This window comes from Aspergillus campestris (assembly GCF_002847485.1).
Source record: "Aspergillus campestris IBT 28561 chromosome Unknown P168scaffold_3, whole genome shotgun sequence".
Classification (NCBI taxonomy): Eukaryota; Fungi; Ascomycota; class Eurotiomycetes; order Eurotiales; family Aspergillaceae; genus Aspergillus; species Aspergillus campestris.
Window position 1 is genome coordinate 394,292 of NW_020194338.1, and position 21,072 is coordinate 415,363.

The 21,072-nt window shown below is 51.5% G+C and overlaps 5 protein-coding genes across 5 annotated transcripts; 2 read left to right on the forward strand and 3 right to left on the reverse strand.

The window, feature by feature from the left end:
• Positions 1-1,781: 1,781 nt before the first annotated feature.
• P168DRAFT_107931 (uncharacterized protein) lies at positions 1,782-3,372 on the forward strand. The gene is made up of 2 exons (XM_024832543.1): positions 1,782-3,102; positions 3,174-3,372. Exon 1 carries the CDS (start codon positions 1,968-1,970, stop codon positions 3,096-3,098), a length of 1,131 nt encoding a protein of 376 aa, XP_024694874.1. The 5' UTR covers positions 1,782-1,967; the 3' UTR covers positions 3,099-3,102; positions 3,174-3,372.
• A 3,371-nt stretch (positions 3,373-6,743) lies between these two features.
• Positions 6,744-9,921, reverse strand: P168DRAFT_264828 (uncharacterized protein). Its single transcript, XM_024834878.1, has 3 exons — positions 9,315-9,921; positions 7,003-9,250; positions 6,744-6,918 (listed from the first exon to the last, which is right to left on the reverse strand). The coding sequence occupies exons 1-3, from the start codon at positions 9,857-9,859 to the stop codon at positions 6,880-6,882; spliced, it is 2,832 nt and encodes a 943-aa protein (XP_024694875.1). The 5' UTR covers positions 9,860-9,921; the 3' UTR covers positions 6,744-6,879.
• Positions 9,922-11,114: 1,193 nt separating this feature from the next.
• On the forward strand, positions 11,115-14,815 carry P168DRAFT_295462 (uncharacterized protein; the record flags this gene model as incomplete). The annotated part of the gene is made up of 8 exons (XM_024838042.1): positions 11,115-11,166; positions 11,219-11,457; positions 11,514-12,139; positions 12,473-12,489; positions 13,188-13,286; positions 13,341-13,695; positions 13,749-13,977; positions 14,030-14,815. 8 exons carry the CDS (start codon positions 11,115-11,117, stop codon positions 14,813-14,815), a joined length of 2,403 nt encoding a protein of 800 aa, XP_024694876.1.
• Positions 14,816-15,398: 583 nt separating this feature from the next.
• P168DRAFT_325167 (Bax inhibitor-1 family protein) lies at positions 15,399-16,789 on the reverse strand. The gene is made up of 3 exons (XM_024840963.1): positions 16,567-16,789; positions 16,425-16,495; positions 15,399-16,315 (listed from the first exon to the last, which is right to left on the reverse strand). The coding sequence occupies exons 1-3, from the start codon at positions 16,717-16,719 to the stop codon at positions 15,721-15,723; spliced, it is 819 nt and encodes a 272-aa protein (XP_024694877.1). The 5' UTR covers positions 16,720-16,789; the 3' UTR covers positions 15,399-15,720.
• Positions 16,790-17,133: 344 nt separating this feature from the next.
• P168DRAFT_279732 (putative small molecule transporter) lies at positions 17,134-20,399 on the reverse strand (the record flags this gene model as incomplete). The annotated part of the gene is made up of 5 exons (XM_024835813.1): positions 17,134-18,108; positions 18,159-18,248; positions 18,519-20,180; positions 20,262-20,316; positions 20,386-20,399. The coding sequence occupies 5 exons, from the start codon at positions 20,397-20,399 to the stop codon at positions 17,134-17,136; spliced, it is 2,796 nt and encodes a 931-aa protein (XP_024694878.1).
• Between the last annotated feature and the right edge of the window lie 673 nt (positions 20,400-21,072).

The following is a 21,072-nucleotide window of genomic DNA, read 5'->3' on the forward strand; positions in this document are numbered from 1 at the left end:
GATAGACACCCAGCCCCGACGATCTCTCGATCGCAGGATGCTCTGCGATTGGGGCAGGATCCACGGATCTTCGCGTGACTAAGGCCGCGCCGGTTGGTGTCGATGTCGATCGCGCGGCTGCGATGCGCGTACTGATGCGACTAGTGGGGAGGGTGGGTTGTTTAATATATTGGGTTCGTTTCTACCTGGATATTTGTGCTATCTTTTTTACTGGTTTTCTGGAGGTTTCATTTGATAAGGTTTGGCGATTATGGATGGATATACAGGTGGGCGGGTATCTCTTTTTAGGACCTGTTCAACGGAGGCTTAATTCTAGATTGTAGAGCGAACCTTGGTCTTTCAATTTGAAGTGGATCATTACAATGTTAGGTATCGCAATCTCGGGTCTACTCGTGTATGCAATCCCGCGGTGTGTATATGCTATTGTGACCATCGCCTGATACTCCCTGCCTTTTGTTGACATTTTATCTTGATTATCCGACACAAAAACATCAATTGGCGAGTGGTGGGTAGGTCTTGATACCGAACGTTTTTTGCCAATGATTCTTGATATAACTGAAAGTCAATAAACGTTTAGTCTTGTAGTAGGTACCGACTACATAGATACCAACTGTGCTGACTTGGTAATTGTGGAAGCCTGAGGTATACTCCAATCGATCGATCAGCTGACCAGTTTATTCCGTTTTGATCCTTCAACTTGTCATCATATCGCTTGGAGACGTCAATTCCATGGATATCTTGATATAGTCTGGCTGTTAGAGCACTATACTGCGGGAGATCCACTGCTTGTTCCTACTCTTGTACCGACACTGAGTAGAGGGTGTTCTCTAGATTATGGTCTCCTATGGTGTCTGTTTGTTCGTGGAATGGGAGGTTCGATCGTTCGTCGAAGCGATATTGTCCATCACCCTGAATTCCAAAAACAGAAGTAGCTGACTATCAACACCTTCAATCCCCAGGTGTGTATCTGGGTCGGAATTCCTTCCCACTCCCCTAGAATCCCCGTTCCCAATTCCAACATGACGTGACTCCGGTCGTCCCTCCACCAGAACGGGGTTGGGATATGTCGATTTCGACGATCAACATACTTTATACTGTTTTTCGGGATGCTGTCATGCTGATCGGTCAGAACCTTCCTTGAACGGAGCCAAGCTAGTAGTGGAGGTGAAGGGGTCGGAATGTGGAATCCCAGCTAACTGGTACGAACGCATTCTTCACCTCCGAAACATGATCCTTTAAGCCAGCAAAGAGAGTCACACTAGGCTTGACGATGCATTCTGGAATATGAGACAATATTCCTTTCTCAATACCGACTGGTGCCGTCTCAAAGCTTGTCTTTGTCAATGCTAGGTAGGTCGGTTTCTTATTTTCATTTTTTTTTTTATCCGACTATTTTCTGTCCCTTTCACGCCCTGACCATGGTAACCATGCTACATGATATTCCGCATCCCTGTGGCATCCAGTCCCTGAACTCGGGATACCGAAAGCGTTCGAAATATGTTGATGAAAGAGCCCTCTATCAAAACTAGCCCCAGCGAACTTCAAAGAAGGGTTACTCACGGCAGATCATTCTTTCAATGCCTTAATTATAGATACTGCTAAGCCAGGTGTGTAGTAACACATACAACCAGAACTGAAAGCAGAAAGGATTCGTGCTCTCCTTACCTGTATAGAATGCGATCACCTCACATACTTGATTGCGTCTACATGCTTGACGGGCCCCGATAACCCAGATCAAGGACAAAGGACGGGAACACCTACCTCTTTACTTACCTTTCTCCTCATTCGATGCGATGACAATATATATATATATATATATATAAACCAGTCTCCGTATCTCTAAAACTCTTCCCAACCAGATCTTTCTCAGGGCCGTGCCAATCGTTTCCTTCCCTCAGACGCCTTGCCGCCCAAGGCTCCGCTCCTGTCTTCTACCCCCATCGTTTCAGTCCCCCACCTAGCCCAACATGAAGTCCCATATCTTGCTAGCCCTTTCGCTGGCCGCGGGCATCGCCTCCAGTCAGCCCGTCAGCCATGAGCCTAACAGGGCGGCCAAAAATGCGGTCGACGCCAAGCGCGCCATGCCTGCCGACTTGGCTAACGGCCGTCAAATGCTGAACAAGAGACAGTGGCCGCACGACTATATTCCTTACCCTGTCCCTGACATTGATGTCGACGACGATGCGGATGTCGAGGCTGAGGAGGAGTCTGAAGAGAAGACTGATGAGGGGTTTGAAGAGGGCTTTGAAGAGGAATTCGAAGCTGAGGCCGAAGCGATCGCCGAACTTGTGAATGAGCGTCTTCCGGTAAAGAGACAGGAGCTCGATTACACCCCTGACACTGAGGCCGAGGCGGCGGACTTGGCTGAAGCTGTAGCCGAAGCCGATGACGACTATACCGATGTCAGCCCTGAGTATGAGGACGACCAGGATATTGACGTTGCTGACATCGAGCCTGAATATGACTACGACCATGATATCGATATCGCCCCTGACTACGAATATGACTATGACCATGATATTGAGGTCGTCCCTGAATACGACTACGACCATGACCACGATGTCGATGTCGACGTTGATGTCGATGTCGATGTGGATGCCGGTGTTGATGGACACGACTTTGCTGTAGCTGCCGCCGAAGCTGAGGCAGCAGCCTATGCTGAAGCTGAAGCTGAAGCCGCGGCTGGATATGGAGGTTTTCCCGTGGTGAAGAGACAGGAGCTCGATTACACCCCTGACACTGAGGCCGAGGCGGCGGACTTGGCTGAAGCTGTAGCCAAAGCTGATGACCACGACGATGACGTCGATGTCGTCCCTGGGTATAATTACGACCAGGATATTGATGCTGTTGACATCGAGCCTGAATATGTCTACGACCACGATATCGATATCGCCCCTGACTACGACTATGACTATGACCATGATATTGAGGTCGTCCCTGAATACGACTACGACCATGACCACGATGTCGATGTTGATGTCGATGTCGATGTCGATGTCGATGTCAATGGAACCGACAACGACGAGGGGTACGAAGACCAACTCGAAGGCGGTATTCGAGAACAACTCGAAGCTGCAGCTTTAGCTGGAGCCTATTAAACATGTGAGTTTTGCTGCTTTCGCATCTTGAACGGTTCGCCTTCCGGATGGAGAATGATCTGACCATTCTGTTAGATGCACGGTAGCCTGCATATGTTGAAAAGGGCCTCCTGCCAAACCTACAGCGTCTGAAACTAGCAAAGAGTCACCGTGTCAGACATGATTTCTTATAGCTATTGGTCTACGGTCTTACTTTTTGTTATTTCTGACCCTCGTTTATCTCCGTTTTGGTGTTTGTATGCTGGTTGTGCATGGTCAGAGTCCGCCTTACTACAAGATGCAAGCAGTTGATTCATTGAGTATCGTCTTTGTGATACTACGCTGCATTTAATATTCCACTTAGATTAATATTATTAGTGAAGCTTTTCTGGATTACTGGTTGTCAGAGAGGGAGGATGTGCTACACAGCCTGCTTGAGCTCTGTAAACATCTGTCTGAATAGAATCCTTGTCACTGAATTATATGCCTCATTTCTTACTAAAAGCTGGTGCAGGGATGACTATCTATTTGTCTATCACTCCACATCATAGCCAGGAGTGATTGTTTGACGCATGTATGAAACACAATAACTTCAACTGCGCGAGAAGGTAGACAAAGGACATCACTCAACTCACAAAGTGACAAATAGCGCATACATTCATTCATTCACTAGCTTTAGTAGATAATGCAAAGCAGACTTTTATTTCCAGGTTATATAAATCAAGACTTTCCCCCTCCCTCATCCACCAACCTACGTACCTCTACACCGTGGCCAACTATCCAACATACGTACCATCCTCCTTATATAAATCAATCCAGCCAATCTTCAGAATCACAAGCAGTTGATCAAATCCAAATCCAAGACCGAAAGTTGCAAGAATGCAATGATAATCAAGACAAAATCCTGAATGATGTCTCGCTGGAGGTTTCTGCTCACGACAGAATGTTCTGTTCCGTTCGGTTCTCTTTTTACCCTGATATTTCTACATTGATTATACTATCCTCCTTATATATATCATTACGGTATCACCGGCTCAGCTATATCTCCTGTTGATATATATCAAACTAGGCTATCCAAGCCGATCACATACAGAACCAAAAAGAACAGAATATCTGACACCACATCTTCCTCGGCTGATCCGAAGAGCCATGTGTTGCGGCCGTTTTTGTTCACTCGGAATATACACATGAAGCCAGGAGAAATTTGAAAGAGGGTGACATTTACAGCAGCTGAAAGACTCAACTCCCGCTGTTATCCACCCCTTTGAACCAAAGACCCAAGGACGAGTTGTCGCGTGGACCTTTACGGCAGGCCCATGCTTGGTCTTCATATTTCAGATAAGTAAAAAGCTTAAGGCAAACATTCGTTACCAATAAGCTAGGGTGGCTCGTCTATATCGGATATACGAATTCGCAAGTCCAGCTGGTCCGCTCTACCGCAGATATGATCATTCATGGAGCAAAACAGGAAGCTGGAGAGTTTTGTGATTTTTAGTCAATTGTGACCGCGGATTGGGACAAAACCCTGAAAACACCGACTGGAAAGTGGACACGAAGAAGGTGGTTCGCGGAACCCATAGTACCCTAGGACCCAAAGACCCATGAATCCAAAACCTCCCAGGACCCAACTGACCTGCTCTTCGGTTATCGTGATATACTTGTCTTCTGATGCCGTTTCACCCTAATACCTCGACAAGTGGTCCTCGAAGCCGGAAGTCAAGTTGTCTGTTGTGACGAAGGCAGGGCTACTTACGAACCCCAAAACGTCATAATATCATTTATGGCCTAATTAGATACTCCGTCTTCTATCGCGTTATTGCCTGTGTCTGACAAGAGTCGTCAGGATGTTATCTAGAATACCTACACCTACTCCAAGACATAGCCTATATGGCTTCTGCTCATGGTGCTTATCAACGACAAAACCTACAGCATTTGCTGGCGTTCAGACTCCTCAAAAGCAATTTTTGCTCCTGCGTGATTTGGAGCTCACTCCACCCATGGCAGGTAGTCTATTTACACCATTATTGCCACGATACACAAAGCACGAAAAAAGCTCGGTTGATCAGCATAATGAGCGCGAGGACTACATGAGCCTAGAAAGGCACTTGATTACTTGTGATCCACTCGAAGCAAAAAGCTTCTTCAGTCCATCCTATGGTCTTGTCTATGGGTAATATACGACATCCTGGCTCTTTGAATGAGGCCTCACCTCTGACAAATGAAGTAGGGGGCATATTATTCAGCTTGACCAATTCCCTGGCCCAACAGACAACCAGAGCTGGAATACTGCTTCTGAAAGACCCTGGTACTCTCTATTTTTCTCGCTATAACGCCTCATGATCAAATTTACTGGCACAAAAGGCAGAATGACTACAAGTCGACGTTCGAGTTCGTATGTGATACAGTGTGCAACACGCGTCGCTCATAGCTAGTGCCTCCGTTATTTAGTGCACTCCAGCTCCGCCAGGAAAGCCGTTCCTGAACAGACACATGTTGTGAACGTTGAACTGGCAGATTTGACCTGGATAGATCGGAACGAGGATACAAAATGCTCCCAATGCTGCGTCGATCCTTTAGTACTTCGTGCACTTCCAATTCGGGTCACTACGACCGTTCCTAACAAAAACGAACAAGAGCTCTAGAAGATTCCAGCATTCCTAACCAGGGTTGACATTGTGGGGGTTCATGCTCTCCGCAGAAGAGGCCTCCGTCGATTTGGCCGCCGTGTTCGATACCACAGAGTTGGCTCTACCGTCGTGAGTTCAGCGTAGAGGGTGCAGCCAAGTTGACATGTACGCTATTACAGTTCTAATCTAAGGTTGTTTTCGCTGACGATTCGTTTAGGTCCTACAAAAGATGTCTTCGGGTGCTGATCATGAATCAAGAAATCGATGCATTCGCGTACTTCCCACTGGAAAAATAGTGGCAAATACAGCAGGACAAACAGCAGGAAGAACGGCAAGAAAACGAACCTACTCATATCTCCCTCGAGTAGGACGCGTTGAACATCGTGTACGCAATCATTGTCACCGACACACGAAGCAAGAGGAGATCCACGCGCATGGTGGTAATCAACACGATGCTTTCTTTTCTGGATAGATCACGCTGGGTGAAAGACGAAATATGCGTGTGTTGTGTCAGTCTAGCCGTCCCAGCAGAACAACAGAAGCGACAGCGACATTGCTGCCCTCGCCTTGTCAGGATGATATTATATTCCCGCATGCCATTTTGGATAACACGAGAAATCCACCCTGGACTCTGTTAAAAAATGCAAAGCAAAGACTGAAAGCGATCTTAACCTCAAGCATGCTCTTGCACTATGCGGGACATGGCATGGCATCATCAAAGATGGGAGCTTCACTTTCGCCGAAACCAGGAAGGCGAGAAAGATGTTCAATGCGGACAACTGTCTGCTCAACTATGTGGAAGACTCTGCTGGTCTTGTTCTTCCGTAGCTAATACACTTGACCTACCTGGTGATTGATTGAGGGGGTGGAATCATGCACTGGGCTTACTTGATGGTATGGTTGAAGGATGTGGGTTGGGAATACCCAAGACATGGAGAAAACGACAATACAAAATACTTATTTGTTTTAGCCCATAAGTGCAGTGAACTGCCTACTTCACAGCTTTTGACAACATAGTGCAGAAGAAAGAAGAAAGAAGCTCAAATCTCATTCAATACAATAAATACATGGGTAGAAAAAGGCAACCGTGAGGCTAACTATCATATTATACTTCTTTTCAAGCGTATTTCACTCCCAACTCCAATTAATTCTTCCTCGTGTCTGCGTTTGGAAGTCTAGGAATTCCAGATCATGTTGACTTGTTTCCGTCGGACCTGAAGTAGAAAATCAGTTAGCTATTTGGTTTCGTCTACACTAGTGGTGCATGGATTATAGACTAGGGGAATGTGAAAACGTACCATTGGTGCCAAAAAGACCACACCCACGGCCAACGCCACAACAGTCGCCAACAGCTGCAGCTTCGAGAATCCCTTGCCCAGAATGTCGAAAGCTTGGCTAGGCGTCGCGCGCGTGCCGAAGATGTCCCAGCCAAAGGCAAAGACCAGGCTCGTGCTTTCAAGCAGCGTCGGGCTGGAAAGGAGGTTGCTGATGCCGATGACGTCCCGCACGTGCGAGAGGTACCACTTGCCGTCGAACTCGAGATACGGGCTGTACCGCATCAGGCCCTCTTCAGCCTCGTTTGCTGTCGGGTCGCGGTCCACGGGCCGGCGAGGGTCCAGGACCGGGCGAGGGATGCCGACCAGGGAGTTGGTGGAGGGGAGGTAGCAGAGGAGTTGGCGGATTGTGATTCCCTGGCGGGTCTCGGTGACCCCCATGTGGGAGATCGGTTCGGGGATGACGAAAGCCTGGGAGATGACGTGAGGAAGGGGAAGAAGGTCGTGAATACTGGAGAAGTTGGCTGCGGAGCCGAGGGAGCCGCGGTCGTTGGGGATCGGAGACTCATACAGCTCGGAGATCACGAGTTGGTAGCCCATGGCATCGGAGGGGTGGACGGGGTGGGCCAAGAAGGAGTAGGCGAACCAGTTCTCGGAGATGGTGGAGGCGATAGGCTGGGTGGTATCAACGCCCTCTTGGGTGGCGGTGTATAGAAGGTTACCGGAGACGGCGTCAAGGAGGTAAAAGGTGGCGGAACTTCCCCCGACGGCAGTCACGAGAACCAGGTTGGGGTTCAAGTACTTGTAGAGGACCGATCGATTACCCAGGACCTTGCCGATGGACGCCACCGGGTCGTGGGAGGGACGTGCAACGGCGCGTACGATCTTTTGCCCGGGGGCCGGTGCGAATTCCCAGACGGGCACCTTGTTGTTCGAGGCGGCCCACCCGAGGACACGTCCATCGTCACTCGAAGTGACAAAGAACCCAGGCCCGCTCAATGGTTCCAGGGGAGCGCCCTTTTCGTTGATACCAATCGTGGACGGAGTGTCATCATTGCTGACAACAGCAACGGAGCGGATCTTGGTCGTAGCGGAGGTACGCTTGACAATGCCACCAGAAGTGACATTGAAAGTCACCGAGCTACCATCGTCGGGGTAGACAGTAGCATAGCCTGGTTGAGTGATGATCGCTTTCACGTTCCACATCTCTCCTTGCGAGGCCTTCACGCTCCAAGATACTGCTCCGTGGTTGCCAGTGTCGAGGGCATAGACCCGTCCATTTCGCGTAGCAACGACCACAGTCTTGGAGACCCCAAAGCCATCAAGGTTGGACACCTCATCACTTAGAATACTGGTGAGGATTCGTTTGGGGAGTTCCTTCAGCCACTCTGGTAGGTGCTCGAGGTCTTTCACATGCCGCTTGACGCGGTGCAGGTAAGCACCGTAGATAGTTTCATGGCCTTCGACCTGGAGTTGATGGGCCAGTTCCTCCTGGGTGTCTGCCTCGGCCCAGCTCGCAGCTTGGGCACCAGCCAAAGCTTCGTATCTGGTCCACTCATTCTGTCCATTTCGGATGAGCTGCCAGTCCCCTGACTCCAGGACAGCAGCCGATCGGACAGCTACAGACTCGCCCTTGGCAACGACCTCGGCGACAGCGTGCAAGAAGCGCCCCTGCGGAGGGGTTTGAAGGGGCCACCTTCCAAGGATACCGTGAGAAGCGGACGAAACCACCGTGAGTTCTGCTTCGGTGATGCGGGTGAAGAAAACGTTGGCGTCCTTGTTGCTAGTTGCGAAAACCGACCATCCCTGCACGCGGGGTAGGCTGTAAGCCTTGGTGACAGCTTTGGTTATCAGATCAACATGGTAAACCTCGGCCCAAGAGCTCGACTCGGTCTGGTAGTGAACCAGGAAGTGCGGTAGCGAGTTGAGCTGGTGGGGGGCGTGAACGACGATGGAGCGGATCTCCTGGCCGCTGGTGTTTTCGATGTTGACTGAGCTGACCTTCTTAGACCCAATCACATTGACTTTGAGCGTCTTCTGCGATTTGTCTGCCCAGACGATCAACGGGGAGGCAGTGTTTGCACCCACGAAGAGAATGGACTCAGGACCGGACACGTCGCTTTCCGAGTTCAGGGTCACCTGGCGAGTTTGTCGGCCGGTCACGGGGTCTAGCGAGGTGACTTTCACTTTAGTACCCTTGAGAAGGCCCGACTGGAGCGAAATGTAGAAGACCTCGGTGGAAGAGGACGACACTTGAAAGGGAGTTTCACCACTAGATCCAACCAGTTGACAGTTAGCCTATGGACCCATCTCCACTCAAGAATCCAGACACCAACCTCTCATCCTTGTATTCCCACTTCACGTCTCCGGACTCGCCATCCAATCGTCTCACAACACCGGTCTTGCCCGCGAACAGGGCAACCGTGTCTTTGCTAGATGGGGCCGCATGAGGGTCCGCCAGGTGGAGCAACTCCAGGTCCACCAGCGACTCGTCCACAAACCAGTTTTCCCAGACCAACTTACCGTCCAGAGCACTCCAGGATGACACATAGTCACCGACAGCGCTCACAATGGAGCTGACCCCATCCGAGGCCCGCAAGAGGCCGGGCCCATGGTCGGGTTGCGACGATCGCGAAACGTTCTGCCTCCAAAGCGGCGATCCATCTCTGGGGTTGATCGCACCGACGAGGGAGTCCTCCGACAGGGTGTAAAGTAAGGAAGCGTTTGAGGAAGACGGGGGTCTCAGGAAAAAGGTCGACTCGGGGGTGGGGACACCTAAGAGGGCGTGGTGGAAATCGACATGGTTGACCTCATCCGGGTAGATAGCGACCGTGAAGGGAACGCAGGAGGCGAGCCAAAGAAGCGTCGCCTGGAGCCGCATTATTATGACCTCGGGCGAAAACTGGTCATTTGAGGATGCGGGGGATTGGCGGAGAAAGCAAGGATGGGGAAGGATGGAGAGAGATCCAGCTGTTGTGATGTCGAGCTGGGGAGCGGCAGTATACTGGCACTACTGGAGGCGGTGATGCCGATGATGCACGGGATTGGTTGACCCTAATAGTAGCTTATATGCAAACACCCTGGGGTTCTATATTCGTCTCCTCTTGGCTACAACTCATCCAGCAGTCTGATTATGGAGAATCTATTCTCGAGTTCAACTTGGTGTGTTTGTGGCGCCAACTGCTACACGTCACTACCATGATGGCCCGAGTTGAATCTGAAATCCAGGACCCTGATGTGACACTATCCATTATGTAGCTGTGACTAATGCCTAGCAAGAGAAGAGAAAAGATAGCATGAACTAAAGCAGGTCTTCTGCATGGCCCAATAACAGCTGTTCCCCTTCGAGCCGTTTGTGACACATGTCCTTGGCTGCATTAGACCTGGCTCAGCAATCGAGGCGAGAATCCTTGCGATGACGATGGCTCTGACTGGTCCTCACTGCCAATGCAGTGATATGAACATACAAGAAGGAATCCCTGGGATCTGGAGGTACAGGAGGTGGATCTCGTCCGCATGCAACCAATGAATCAAAGGTGCATCGGCCTGGACGCCCATAGATCGCACGTCCGCCGACTCGATGGCTGTCTTGGCGACGGACAGCATTGTTGGCAATGGTGACACCAGATCGTGGACCGCATCAGTTTCGTCAGAATGTCAACAATACTGCCAGTTACGAGACCAAATGTGGCTCCTAGTGGGCAAGCTGTCTCGGTGTGGGGGTTCCACAGATCAAACTTTGGTTCGATTGGCACCGTACGCGCTTCTTTGGTTCGTGGTTTACTCGACCGGGACTACCCCAATGAATCATTATCAATGCTGCGATACCACAGAAGGTTGACCAAATGCGTTTGAAGCCAATAGAAACGTTATCAGGAGCAAAAGGATTTGAATTGGCTGGACTGTACTACTCTATAAACCGATGGATATACGTTTCCACATGCATAACCTCCAACCCCGCTCCAGTGACCCCCACGGATTCCCTCAATTGATTGGGTGTGCAGCCCCAGTTGGCACATCAATGGAGAATGAGGGGTTCGAAGCTCCTCGTGAGGGGATATAAATCCGTGGATCTGTCAAAGATTGAGAACACAACTTTCCTCTAGACCTCCATCAAACCGAAGCTCTCAGCCAGTATGTCCTTTTCCGTCCAGGGACGGACTGCTATCGTGACTGGGGCAGGCTCGGGTGCGTATATACCAACTCGAACATCCATGCAACCCATCACTAAGTTACGTAGGAATCAACCTGAGCTTCGCCAAACTCCTCTTGGAAAATGGGTGTAACGTTCTGATCGCTGATCTGGCACTTCGGCCTGAGGCGCAGGCGGTTGTCGATACTTATAACAAGAGCCCTCGGGCGGTCTTCCAGAAGACCGATGTCACCGATTGGAGGCAGCTGGAGAGATCATTCGAAGTGGCGGAGGAAGAATTTGGGGAAATTGACATTGTATGCCCCGGGGCTGGGGTCTACGAACCGGTATGCTTCCCACCACCTCGTTGGTTCTCCTGTTGACACGATCTTACGCCTGACAGCACTGGAGTAACTTCTGGCGTCCCCCTGGCACAGCGGACAGTCGCGATCCGCCCGACGGGGGCCGATATGCTTTGGTGGATATCAACCTGACACATCCCATCCGTACGACTCAGCTCGCTATCGCCCACTTCCTTCGCCATCGCGCCAGCCAACGACCCCGGCACATTCTCCACATCTCCAGTATCGCTGGTCAGAGCGCTGTCTTGGGCACTCCGATCTACGTAGCCACCAAGCATGCCATCAGTGGCCTAGTCCGGTCGCTGGCCCAGCTCGACACCGCAGTTGGGATCCGCGTGACTGCGGTGGCACCCGGTGTGATCAAGACTCCTCTGTGGACGGACCATCCCGAAAAGCTTAAGATGGTGGACCCGACCGCCGATGAGTGGGTAACTCCCGAGGAGGTCGCCGAGGTCATGCTGGCCTTAATCCAACAAGACCAGGTCAGCGAGATCATTGGAGACACGAAGGGCCAAGGGCCACAATTTCCCGTCAGCGGGGGAACCATTCTGGAGGTGTCGAAAAAGGTGCGACCGGTCACCGCGTACAATGACCCGGGGCCCCACGGCAGAGCAGGAAATACTGCGTCAGACAAAGGAAAGCTGGATGACGAGGTTTTCGGACTGCTGTCTAACCCAAGATGGGGGGATTCGAAACTGTGAGGTGACGACCATGATGATCATGTCTTGCGTGATGTTGTATATCTCGAGGAGTATAGATTGAACACTGCATTGCAAGCTCGAGTTTCCTGCGGGATTCCAGTATATTTTCCGGTGAAAAATATCTCCAAATATAGATTCCCCTGTCGTAGTGAAATTGATGACACTTCAGAACCGCATCAAGGGGAATGGGCTCTTGGCTTCATCTCCACCGTTCTGGGAGTCTCCAGCGCGACGCGAAGCAGTGGATCAAGACGGTAAGGAACCCGGCACCCGCATGAAGAAGGTTATGACCAATCCAGCCCGAATGCGCCAATGGGTCGATCTCAGGAGTAACCAGGAAATCCCCGGTTCTCCCGGTCTTTGGGTGCAGATGCGACTGCGTTATTGGCATCTAGGATTTCCAGAGGTTCCATCGGAACACGGTTCGCCACAGCGTCTATCGACTTCTCCAGGAATTCGCATCATTCCTGACCTTTCACATTGTGTTATTCCGTTATATTCCACTAAATTGAAGAGATGCGACAGAGGATGAATTGAGTGGACGAAAACAACCGTGTTAATGCACCATTCGAAACGGACAGAAGTACAGGATTCTTAGTTAAGCCCGTGACCGCCTTTGTTTGCTGGTCTTTCTTATCATCTCCTCTCTCCCCTCTCCCCTTCTTCCCTTCTCTTCTCTCTCTTTTTGATTTTATTTCCATATTTCGTCGGGATCGTCTCTTTCCCACCCCATTTGACCCCCCTTCTGCTCACCGATCGACTCCTTTCTGGGTAGCTCGTGTGGCTGTTATGCCGAATGCCTTCGTCGCGTTCTCGATGATAAGGTAGCCCAACTTTTCTGCCTTCGTGGTCAAACACCCTTATCGGCGTCTTTACTCCCCACATTTAAATCATGTTGGACGACGAAACAACTGTCGGCGTTGGTCCGGTCAGTGCCTCGCGACATGCTTCACGAAGGTAATTATGCGTCGTGGATGGGAACCCCTCCTCTGATCGAGTCGTGGCTGACGGAAGCAACCGTGGTCTCTAGAAATGGACTACGAGGGAAACGAGATGCCGGGTTTCACGGCCAGGCCAGCTTTCTTAGCTGTGTGATCAATCTGGTCAATACGAGTGAGTATTTGCTTGATGGTTTAGTTGGTAGATGACTCCCTAATCATGTCCCAGTCGTTGGCGCCGGTGTCCTCGCCATGCCCCTTGCCATGTCGCATATGGGAATCGTCCTCGGCGTTGTGGTGGTTTTGTGGTCGGCGACAACAGCAGGGTTCGGTCTATATCTCCAGTCGCGATGTGCGCAGTACCTGGAGCGAGGGACCGCTTCGTTCTTCGCCCTCTCGCAGATCACGTACCCGAATGCCGCTGTCGTTTTCGACGCTGCGATCGCCATCAAATGCTTCGGCGTTGGCGTCAGCTACCTCATCATCATTGGAGACTTGATGCCCGGTGTAGTCCAAGGATTTATTGGAGGGGAACCGGAGTATGATTTTTTGCTGGATCGGCATTTTTGGGTAACCGCCTTTATGTACGTGCTTGGAGGCTGCAAATTCGATGTCGGGTATACTGATAGTGTCGCAGGCTGGTTGTCATCCCTCTCTCGTATCTTCGGCGCTTGGACTCCCTCAAGTACACGAGCATTGCGGCTTTGGTCTCGATGGCATACCTGGTGGTTTTGGTGGTTTATAACTTCGTGGCGGGAGATATGGTGGCCGGTCGAGGCCCGATTCGTGTGATTCACTGGGCTGGCCCGGTTCCCATGTTGAGCAGTCTCCCGGTCATTGTTTTTGCATTCACATGTCATCAGAATGTATGTGTTCCACTCTTCGGATGTCATTTGATTTTTCTAACACTCTGGGCAGATGTTTTCGATCTTGAACGAAATCGAAAATAACAGCCACTTCAGGACAACCGGCGTGGTCCTCACCAGCATCGGAAGCTCTGCTGCGACCTACATCCTGGTCGCGATCACCGGTTATCTCACGTTTGGCAATAACGTTGGCGGCAACATCGTGGGGATGTACCCCCCGGGCGTATGGGCCACGATCGGACGTGCGGCCATTGTCATTCTCGTCATGTTCTCCTACCCGCTCCAGTGTCACCCGTGTCGGGCCTCTGTCGACGCCGTCTCGCGCTGGCGACCAAAGTCTACGAATAGCAACGACAACTCCACCAACCGACACCCGCTCCTGGGGGCTAAGAGCAACCGAACGGCCGAGCCGATGAGCGACCTCCGGTTCTCAGTGATCACCACCTCCATCCTCATCCTCAGCTACATTGTCGCCATGACCGTCTCATCGCTGGAAGCAGTGCTTGCCTACGTCGGCAGCACGGGAAGCACAAGCATCAGTTTCATCCTCCCAGGGCTGTTCTACTACAAGATCTCGTCCCCTGATTCCCTCCACCACCAGCGTCTGATGAAAGAAGACGACGAAGCGGCAGAAACGATGGTCTCCGACGACGACCTCAGTGACGACGACTTCGAGAGCGCCCAGGTCCCACTTACCGACGGTGGTTTCTTCGGCCGCAACTCCCGCCACTGGCGCCGGGGATTACTGCGGAAACTAAGTCTAGCGCTCGTGGTGTACGGGGTCGTCGTCATGGTCGTGTGTCTGGTTACGAACTCGCTCTTTATCGCGTCACATTAACGGTTTAAACATTAGATCTTCTTGACGATATCATTCACCTACAATGTGTTATCACGATTATTACCAGAGCCAGATCGAGAGTAGCAAATCATTAGCTTAGCGCCTTGGGGCGACCTGGGGGTGACGACTCGATCCTTGGCCTTTATCTACCCTCTCCCTTCTTATTTTATTTATTTTATTTTTTTCCTCTCTGTTTTAACAATCTACCCACATCTTATTTATTCAGGGCAAAACGCATTGGGCTATCTAGATTCGGGTTCAGGTTACGTTATATTCAAGTCCAATACCACTATACCATTGCGTTGCGTTGCGTTGCGTTGCGTTACGTACACAAGGCGTTTAAGCGGGAGGGAAGAGGGTCGTTTCTATTATTGAGATCATCAAGCCAAGGAATGTCATAGCAATCCATTACGTTCAATTCTGTTTTTCTGCTTAACTTATTACTTGAGAATTACGATGCACCCGTTCTAGGGTTGGGTTTACTATTGGTTACTGTCTAGCGTGCTCGTTACCTTTAAAGTATTATATTGTTTCATTGTCGGTTGCTGCTAGCTACATGGCATCAATTATTATATCAACTGATCCATGGAAATGATAAATGGCATTAGACCTGCAGGAACAGGCAACAAGCTAAGAAGTTACGGAGTGGATTCATCCTATGGAATGAGACAAAAAAAGGAAGTACATGGGTAAGTGCTTGTGAAGAAAAGGGTCAGCGAACAGAACAGAGGAGAGGAGGATTAGTTTTTTAGTTGAGTTGATAGTAGAATGAGCAAATCGATAGAAACAAACTCATACAGATCCCATAGAATAAGGTAGAAGTAATCAATCAATCAATCGCAATCTGGGGATGATGGATGGATGGGGTAAAAGTCCAGACTGGTTCTGCTGGCGATGGTGGCAAACTAGTTATTGCTCTGGTTATTCAGAATCCTCAAAATAGCCAAAAACAAATTGAGGATATCCAGGTAAAGCGCGATCGAAGCAGCAATTTCCTCCTCAACATGATAATGGCGCATAATCATCTGCGTATCAACAAGGATATAACCGCAGAAGATAATCGCAATCAGCCCACTATAAACCAGCTGCACAGTTCCACTAGCGGGGAAAAACATGGCCACGAATCCAAACAGGATCGCGAACCACAGCGCCCCAAACAGATAAGGCATCCAGTTGGTAAAGTCGTAGCGCGTCTGGCACGCGAAGAGCGTCAGCGCGACGAACATGCCGAGCGTGAGGACGAGCGCCTGCACGACGATGCGCGCGTCGTAGAAGGACACCGCCACGCTGATGGAGTAGGCTTCGAGGATGGTGAAGCCGGAGAGGAAGAGCAGGTTCGCCGGGTAGCTTTTGCGCTTCCAGTAGGTGACGAGCATCATGCCGAGGGCGCCGAAGACGGAGACGATCATGAGCCAGAAGTTGGACTGGATCCAGGACCGGTAGGTGTCGCTGAAGAAGGAGATGGAGCTCATGAAGGTTGTGAGGAGGAGTTGCATTGTTCTGGGGGTGTTAGTTTCTTTCTTTTTTCTTTTCTCTTCTCATCTATCCTTGCATGGAGACGGTAGAGGCATCTCTGCCGGACTTGAAAGAGGATATGAGGTAGACATACAGAATCGCATAAACCTTCCGCACGAACTGCATCCGAACGGGCAGGGTGCCCTCCGCAACCATCCCCCCAAACTAGACGCAAGTCAGTCAAGTCGCCTTATCACCCTACACCCCTGTAGCCCATGTACAAAAGATAAACCAACCTTAAAATCATCCGGAACATTATCATCCTCGCTGCGCGGGGCCGGCTCATGGCCAATGTCGGTTGCCTGATAAGACGGCGGCGGCTGGGTGTAGTGGTCGTCCTCGAAGGAGTCCCGCTGGGGAGCTGCCTCGTATCTGGTGTTCGCAGCCATGTTGCTACGTGTTGAAGCTGATCGTCGTTAATCCGAGAGGTTCTCGAGATGGAGGAGATGCATGAAGAGTCGATCAGTGATGGGACGGGGGTGATAAGCAAGAGAGGGAGGCGCCTGGGGCAGGTGACGTCGGATAAGGTCACGTGGTGGTTCTTGTCTTGGCCTGAGGCAGGTTTCCATCTCTTTGTCAACCTTGTGAGGCTGATTACTTTTGAAGTACTTCTTCGGTGTAGCAATGCCTACAGTGGCTAGAATGATTCACCTATAATGATTAAACCCATTGATCAATTCTCTGAACCTGGTCATGGTCATGGTCGTGTCTAAATCTAGATAGTGTCTAAAAGATTAGTAATTGCTACTATGTACTGAGAAGATATTGCTACGATAAATCATCAAGTAGCCGTCCAACGTCCATCACCCCACCTCCGCATCTCGAAACGGGAGCTCTTCGGAAATAGCACGGTCAGCGTCTATATATGCTCCCGATACAACCGAGCCGTCATCCTCGTCACTCGTATCGTCAGGCGTCTCCGCCGCTTCAACCCCGGCCGCAACGGCAGGGGACGCGGCGCCGGCCGGCTTTCTCCGCTGGAAATCCTGCGTGTGCGCGTAGGTGATCAGACTGCCCACGCGGGAGATGTTGCGCGCCCGCATCGAAGCACCGGGGGTAGGCGGGGCGCCCTGCTCCGGATCGGCAGAAGAGACAACCACGGCGGGGGGTTGCTCCTCCAGCTGCATATCTCCAGAGAGGAAGTGCGGCGGAGCGTGCGCGGACGGAATTTTATACGGAAGGGGGATGTCGCGCGACGCACGGAACAGGAGGACGTTGGAGCAGTGCTCATTCTCCACCCGGAAGATCGTCCAGATGCCCCTGCGGCAGATTTCGGAGAACGACACGACAAAACTGAGGACCGCGGAATGCTGCACGTCGTGTGCAAATATGGCGTAGAATATCCAGTTGAACCGGACGACCACATCAAGGGCCATGGCCGCATAGTAGACCCACACCCTCCGGAATGCGAGCGCCTCGCGCAGAAGGGGGTGCTTGGCGTACGGGTTTCCCAGACTCCAATCCATGGCGAGGTCCCAGACGGAGACATATACCGCGTTTAGCAGGGCGAATGTGATGAACGGGGCCTCGAACCGGGATACTCGGTCGATACGATACATGCTCAAGGTCGCGTAGTAGAGGACGCCAAACATGTACTTTCCAAAATTGAGCAAGTGCGGGAAGATATTCCTCGTGTCGGCATATCGGCGCAAGCACTGCAGAGCTCTCAGGATGGATGGGACGGTCGTGAAGAATCCCAGGAGCCGGGACTCGGACGAATTGCACTCCAGGGAATCCGTCCAATGGTGTGCGTAGAGACAAAAGAAGAGCTCAATATTCTGCTCACAGTCAGCCAGCCGGCCGTCGCGACCTTGTCGGGTTTACTCACCCCCATGCTATAGGTCTGGGAACAGTACATGTCCCCGAGGAAGAAATCCCGAAACTCCACTGGATAGAATCCGGCGAGAAGGAGACGCCACTGGATCTGGTCAGCATTACCCTATCTACGGAGAATATAGCACGTACATTGGAATAGGCCCACCACTTTCGGCTTCGGTGATACAGCACACGCGCGGGCAGAAACATAATGCATACTGTCAGTCCCACCAGGATCACCGGCCAGTATATAAAACAGTCGTTGTGCGACAAGAAATTGAGCCACATAATGAGGCCCAGGAGGAACATAAAAAACGATGGGAGCTAGCACGAGTCAGAAAGCATCAGAAAAGGGAGCTGCGGTGGATCATACTTCTGTCAATTGCCGCCAATCTAAGGCATATCGCGCGTCATATTCGAATATAAAAACATAGTTGATTTTGGATCTCGTCCAGACCAGACAGTCTAGACAAAATAACAAGAAATGAAAGACGATAAGGAAATAGCCACCATAGATCTGGAGGAGATAACTGGTATGCATTTTGATGGTAGCATCCGAATGGTTGAGGTGCTGGCCGGCGTAGATCAAACCCTGGATCCCAAACAGCACGCCGGCCATCAGGAGAAGGCCGGAGCGGAAGGTGTTGGGCGAGTAGTCAGAGGTCTTCTTGACCGTGCGGCGCAACTTGGAGGCGGCAATCTTCCGGTTCCCGCGTTCAAAATAGCGGGCGTAGAGGTCCTCCGTGGCCGTCATAAGGTTCTCCGTCACTTCACTCTGCACAAACCACGCCTTGTTGACCTTTTCAGACATGTAGCGCATGGTGGGGCGAGCGTCGACGACCTTGTCGTACTTCTTGTTGATCTTCCGGAAGGCGGTCCGATTGAGGTAGGCATAGCCCTTCAGCAACTCCACGCCCCGGTAGTATTCTTGCAGAGCGTGTTTCAGCTTGCGTTTGGCCGAGCGGTAGGACACCTCGGTGTTGGGCGATTCTATCGGCACTCGGCGGTTGAAATCGCTGCGGTTCATAGCACCCTCCGCGTCTCGGGCCGGGAAGGCCGCCGGGGTGGCCAGCCCCGCGAGCGCCTTGGAGTTCTTCCCGATCCGCCGTCCTGTGAAGGCGCCCTTGATGCGCTGACCGCCCAAGTGACCGAACCCCGTCGGCTGGGGTTTGTCGTCGCCTTGCGGTTGAGCCTGGGCCTTGCCCAGGACCTCCTGGATGCGCTGGTCCCGCATGATATGCAGTTGCTTCCGAAGGACGGCCAGACGGGCCGTGGATTCTTCCTCTTTGAGCTGGTAGAACGACTCGATCTTGCCGAGTTCGCCATCCAGGAAGGCCATAAATTCATCCTGCCGCCGCTCATACTCCCCCATCGAACCGCCTGCTTGTGCCTGCTTTTCCGGCGATTCCCAATCCGGATGGGTGAAGACTCGCTTCAAAAGTTGAGATTTTCTCGTGGTCGACGGGCCCGGATTCCCTTTCTCCGTTGGGTTCGTGGCGGTGCGTCGGAGGGAAGGACTTGGCCCGGCTATCCCCCCCGGGATGGTTCTGGTGCTGTCGTGTCGCAACACGGAGGGGGAAGGCATTCTCGGGGACGCATTGTTGGGGCCGTGTTCTTTGGGAGAAACTTGGTGGTCGTGAGAGTCGACGGCCGGATCGATAGCCGGGTCCGGGAGCTCGAACGAAGCTACATCCGACGACGGAATGTGCTGGGGCGGCGTTGCCAGGATGCTGCCGTACGTCCCCGGGACGGCCGAGAATCGCGATCCGGGAACCCGCAACGGGTGGCGCTCGGTTCGCCGTCCTGGCGTGGAGACGCGGCCGGTGCTCCGGGCAGGCGTCGCCGCCGGGTTGTATGCCGGATCGGTAGCCTCCCATTCCTTGGCGGCTTGATACGGGGTTGACGAAGGGTGAGAACGGGCCGTCGGGTCGTTGCCATACGACGGTGTCGCGTCATGGGGCAGGGAAGGGTGGCTGGAACTCCGATTGGCTTTTTGCAGGGCTCGCGCGATGGCTTTGAGTTTCTTTTTCCCCGTCTGTACCAGATGTCACCGTTAATGTGCGACCATGACGGCGGGGACCAGGTTGGGTGCCTCGATGGCTTCCCCCACACGCACCTTATAGTCCATATACTTCGCCCGCCATTCCGGAACGAGTTCCTGGTCCAATTCCCTTTTCGCAAGAAGAGAAGGTTAGACATGATGCGAAGCAATGAGATCGGATGTTGCGTGCGTAACCTACTTGGCAAATTTCATGCTGGACGGGGCGTGACGTGGGCAGGCATGACAAAAGGGGAAGACAATCGTCCCTGGCAGAAAACTCGTGGAGAGCTGCGAGCCGATTTAAACCAGCGTCGGTTAATCCACCCGAGGCCCAGCTGAAACGACGAATTTGATTATCTTTTCCTAACCCTGTCGCGATTGCGTTGTAAGGCTGATTCGGGGAGGACAGGTCGTAGTGACACTGGTGTTTGTCTGAGCTGCAGGATCCCCACAGCAAAGATAGAAGGGAAAAAAATATGGATTTGAGGGGAAGGTGGAAGATGAGGTGTCATAAAAGAAGAAGAAACGAAAGAGACAGTCAAGAAAAGAAAAGAAAAGGAAGAAACAGTAGTGAAGAATTCGCCCCAAAAGGATCTCGCCAAATGACGGTCTATCAAAAACTTTGCGATGACGATAAAGAACAGGGTTGTCGGTGCCTCAGGACGGATAGGAATGACGGGCCAATCATGTCACGGGAATCCAGACCAACAGGGCCTCTGATAGGCCTCGTTGGACACACGTGCATATTTTTTTTATTTTTATAAGTTTCTTACTTTAGCTTACTTTATTTGTATTTATTTAATGTATTTTCTATAATTTTATTATCATCTTTATTTGTAGAATGGAACTGTGGAGTCCCAACAAGTGGATCTAATGTTTCTCAGTG

Coding starts and splice junctions, on each gene's coding strand:
- P168DRAFT_107931 (XM_024832543.1), top strand. CDS start 1,968: ATGAAGTCCCATATCTTGCTAGCCCTTTCGCTGGCCGCGGGCATCGCC.
- P168DRAFT_264828 (XM_024834878.1), bottom strand. CDS start 9,859: ATGCGGCTCCAGGCGACGCTTCTTTGGCTCGCCTCCTGCGTTCCCTTC. Junction 9,251..9,314: donor TGGGAATACAAGGATGAGAG/GTTGGTGTCTGG, acceptor GGTTGGATCTAG/TGGTGAAACTCCCTTTCAAG. Junction 6,919..7,002: donor TGGTCTTTTTGGCACCAATG/GTACGTTTTCAC, acceptor TTTCTACTTCAG/GTCCGACGGAAACAAGTCAA.
- P168DRAFT_325167 (XM_024840963.1), bottom strand. CDS start 16,719: ATGGCTGCGAACACCAGATACGAGGCAGCTCCCCAGCGGGACTCCTTC. Junction 16,496..16,566: donor ATGTTCCGGATGATTTTAAG/GTTGGTTTATCT, acceptor ACTTGCGTCTAG/TTTGGGGGGATGGTTGCGGA. Junction 16,316..16,424: donor CGGAAGGTTTATGCGATTCT/GTATGTCTACCT, acceptor TAACACCCCCAG/AACAATGCAACTCCTCCTCA.